This window comes from Protomyctophum parallelum, assembly GCF_964188405.1.
Source record: "Protomyctophum parallelum genome assembly, chromosome: 6".
Lineage (NCBI taxonomy): Eukaryota > Metazoa > Chordata > Actinopteri > Myctophiformes > Myctophidae > Protomyctophum > Protomyctophum parallelum.
The window spans coordinates 28,727,206-28,730,931 of NC_139701.1; the positions used below are offsets into that span (position 1 = coordinate 28,727,206).

Genomic DNA, 3,726 nt, shown 5'->3' on the forward strand with positions numbered 1-3,726 from the left:
AAGTGGTTAATCTTGTTATGTGGGTTTTCAGAAACGTTGGGGGGAAATTCTATATCCCTAACACAGGACAGATAAATGGATGGCGATTTCTACAATGGCTATTGGCTACTGAAATGGCAGTTTTGCACACTCTAAACGCGTGAGGAATCACCAGGCTTGAAGGTCTGTCAAGAGGAATCAGGAGGAAAGCAAGGTCCCTTTGTTGATCTTTATTTAACGTGTACAGCCGTCCACGGATGCTGCAACACGCAGGCAGGTCTCCCAAGCAGGCATAACGATACAAGCACAGAGTTACAGTTTATATAGCAGTTTAGTCCCACCCACAAGGTGGACCCAGAGGCACCATTTGCTTGCAGACAGGGGGGTGGGAGGTGAGAGGGGAAGGGGGGGGGGGGGGAGGGACAGGATGAGAAGGGCTCTGTTGATCTCCTGATCTCCAAGTATGGACAAAGGAAGAGACGGGGGGGGGGGGGGGTTGTGGGGTGGGGGGGGACAGGTGAGGATAGATCCCAGGACGACAGAGTCAAGTGTTGAGTTCTGTCGTTCTCACAGCATGGTTCCGAGCTTCAAAGCTCGGTCTGTATAGACTAATTTAAATGTATTCGAATGATCTTCAAATGAGTCTAGCTGATGGAAATTCCTCGTCAAATCCTTCCTCTTGTTAATTAAACAACAGCTTAATTAAACAATTAATTGTGAATTTTCCATCAATATCAAAATAATACATCATAATACATTTGAAGAAAATACATAAAAAATAGGAGTACTTGTAACATATTTGAGCTAAGCAAAATAATGACACATGGGTTTAACAATCGTGGCTAGGCAATCAAATAAACCAAGAAATCCCTAAAAATGATACTAATACAGTACCCTGTTGAATCAATTTGACCTGTATTTAGCACAGCAACATAACAAATAAACAGAAAACATCATATTTCCAAACAATATTTTCTTTCCAGGTATACGGTCGAGTGATCCCCCCACTTTTTTTCTTTTTCTTTTTAATTGGGCTGTCTGATAGGGGGAGGTGTGTGTGTGTATGTGTGTTGAGTCTCATGGTGGGTAAGTCACATGGTACTCCTTAGCAGACTTCCGAAAAGTGTCTCTCCAAGTCCATTTCCACTTCACCTTCTTTTTCTTTCCACCAGGATTGGAAAATAAAGGCTTCTTTCTGGCCTTAGATTTAAGAAATGGAGGCGTGAACCTCTCCTTTCCTGCCAACTCTGACAGTGCGTGTAAAAACTTACGGAACGCAACTGCCGGTACTGCGGTCATCTCCTCCTTCATTGGTTGGCCCGCTGGAACCTTCCCTGGGCGTGTAAGTGTGTACACCTCTCCCACCGCCTGTTGAACGAGTAGATTCTTGGCCACACCCTCGACGTCCGTCGCTGGTTTGACGATTAGGGTCGTGTAGGTAGGCTCCAGGGCCTCCGTCTCTAGACAGCCGCCTGCCGCCTCTGTAGTCAGCAGCCCATCCAGGGCCTCCGTCTCTAGACAGCCGCCTGCCGCCTCCGCCCTTGTAGTCAGCAGCCCTCCTGCGCTGTGCACAGGAGATGTCCCCTTGCCCTCGACGTCTGTCGCTGGCTTGTCTCCGGTCCCGGGCTGCTCTGCTCCTGCTGGTTCTGTTCTCCCCACCTCGATGTCCGACGATTCCCTCTTGGTTGAAGGCTGTGGACCGTCCGCGTGGTTCTCCCAGGCACTCCCGGCTCCCACAGGCACCGTCTCCTCTACGTACGTAGCTGGCTGGATGTCATCGGCTCCCCATGCCACTGCATCACCCACAGGTTTCTCCGCCATGGGCTGTTCTGATGCACCCTGTGCGCGTCTCGCTGTCCCAGGCCCTCTTCTTCCCTGCTCATGTGGCGGTGTGCTGCCCTGGGTGATGATGACACTGCTGCGATGGGGCCCTGTCCCCCCATGGCTGCCAGGGGTGGACGGATGCACAGATGGAAGCAAGGTCTGTGGTTTCCGTGTCGTGTCCGCATCGTCACTGTTGGCCAGCTCTGGGCCAGGGATGCCAGTGCAGGATGGACGTCGGCTCTTAGTAGTGTCATTGGACCGAGCGGAGCCTTCCTTGTGTCGAGCCTCTTTCAATAGGCCCAGTGCAGCGGATATCAGGATTACCGCTGGAGTAGACGGCTGCAGGCCTGCCGCAACAGTCTCCAGAAGGCTGAGCACAGCGGACACCAGGATTGGCGTTGGAGTCGAGGGCTGTAGGCCCGTAGCAACAGTCTCCAGAAGGCTGATCGCAGTGGACACCAATATTGCCGTTGGAGTAGAGGGCTGTAGGTCTGCAGCAACAGTTCTCAATAGGCTGAGCGCAGCGGATATCAGGACCGCTGCTGGAGTAGAGGGTTGCAGGCCCGCAGCAAGAGCCACAGCCGTCCGTTGTAGCTGGATGGCAGATTGACCGGCCCGCATGGAGCCCAGGCAGCCCAGGTCCAGGGTCTGCTGTGGAGGAGACAAAGGAGAATTCTGAGGAGCCAGTGGCCCGCTCTCTTCCCTCAAATAATCTATGTTTGGAAGTTCCCTCATATGACTCTCCCGTTGTCTAAATTGTGCTTCCTCCATCCACATTGACAATACTTTCCTGTGGCGGTCACATCTGTCAAGTTTGTGCGTTTTAACTGACTTTTTCTTTCTCATTTTCTTCTCAGCTTCTCTTAGTAGTCGGTCTAAGTCAAGCAATTTTTTTATACTTAAAGAGCCTTGTTCTGGGAACCCCATCTGTTTCCACTCATCAAGACAGTCTAATGCTTCTGGACCATATTTTGCAACCATCCCGCTCATGAGAGGAGACCATCTTTCTTTGTCTTCTGCCACTGGCGCACTTTTTTTATTTCCCATACTGACTATCTATGTAACACGGTAATCTTTGTGCTACAAACTTTACTTGGTCTAAACACGGTATCTTTATGTCTTATCTGAGAGTAACAAGATGATGCTATTCTCAGTATAACAAGGTGTCTTTGTGTTTACAAACTTACTTCTCTTTCTTTACTGGACTTAATGCAAAACGCTGTATCTTTATGTTTTCTTTATGTTGTTTTCAACAAGGTTAACAAGGTGTCTTTGCGTTTGCAAACTTGGCTTAATGCAAGGTCTCTTTTCTTAGGCTAGGCTTGCTGCTGTATTTTGAATCAAGCATACTTGATTATTACAATAGATAGGTTGGCAAAATATGGTCTTAGAATTTATAATTAGCTCTTCAATTGTCTGAAATTTGGAAGATTCTCACCGTTTTTTTAGTGTAGCCACAGGGTTTTTAAAATCCTGGCGCTGAACTCCGTAGATGCAGCCTGTAGATGGCGTTCGTTGACGTGATGGATAAATCAGTCGGCTTGATCATCCGGAGCTCAGACGACACAGGATCCCACTTCTGACACCAAATGAAATGGCAGTTTTGCACACTCTAAACGCGTGAGGAATCACCAGGCTTGAAGGTCTGTCAAGAGGAATCAGGAGGAAAGCAAGGTCCCTTTGTTGATCTTTATTTAACGTGTACAGCCGTCCACGGATGCTGCAACACGCAGGCAGGTCTCCCAAGCAGGCATAACGATACAAGCACAGAGTTACAGTTTATATAGCAGTTTAGTCCCACCCACAAGGTGGACCCAGAGGCACCATTTGCTTGCAGACAGGGGGGTGGGAGGTGAGAGGGGAAGGGGGGGGGGGGGGGAGGGACAGGATGAGAAGGGCTCTGTTGATCTCCTGATCTCCAAG

The 3,726-nt window shown here is 49.3% G+C and overlaps 1 protein-coding gene across 1 annotated transcript; it reads right to left on the reverse strand.

Annotated features, from left to right (window-relative positions):
• Positions 1–475: 475 nt before the first annotated feature.
• Positions 476–2,538, reverse strand: LOC310859928 (uncharacterized protein; the record flags this gene model as incomplete). The annotated part of the gene is made up of 2 exons (XM_083766693.1): positions 476–1,437; positions 1,552–2,538. 2 exons carry the CDS (start codon positions 2,536–2,538, stop codon positions 1,057–1,059), a joined length of 1,368 nt encoding a protein of 455 aa, XP_083622819.1. The 3' UTR covers positions 476–1,056.
• Between the last annotated feature and the right edge of the window lie 1,188 nt (positions 2,539–3,726).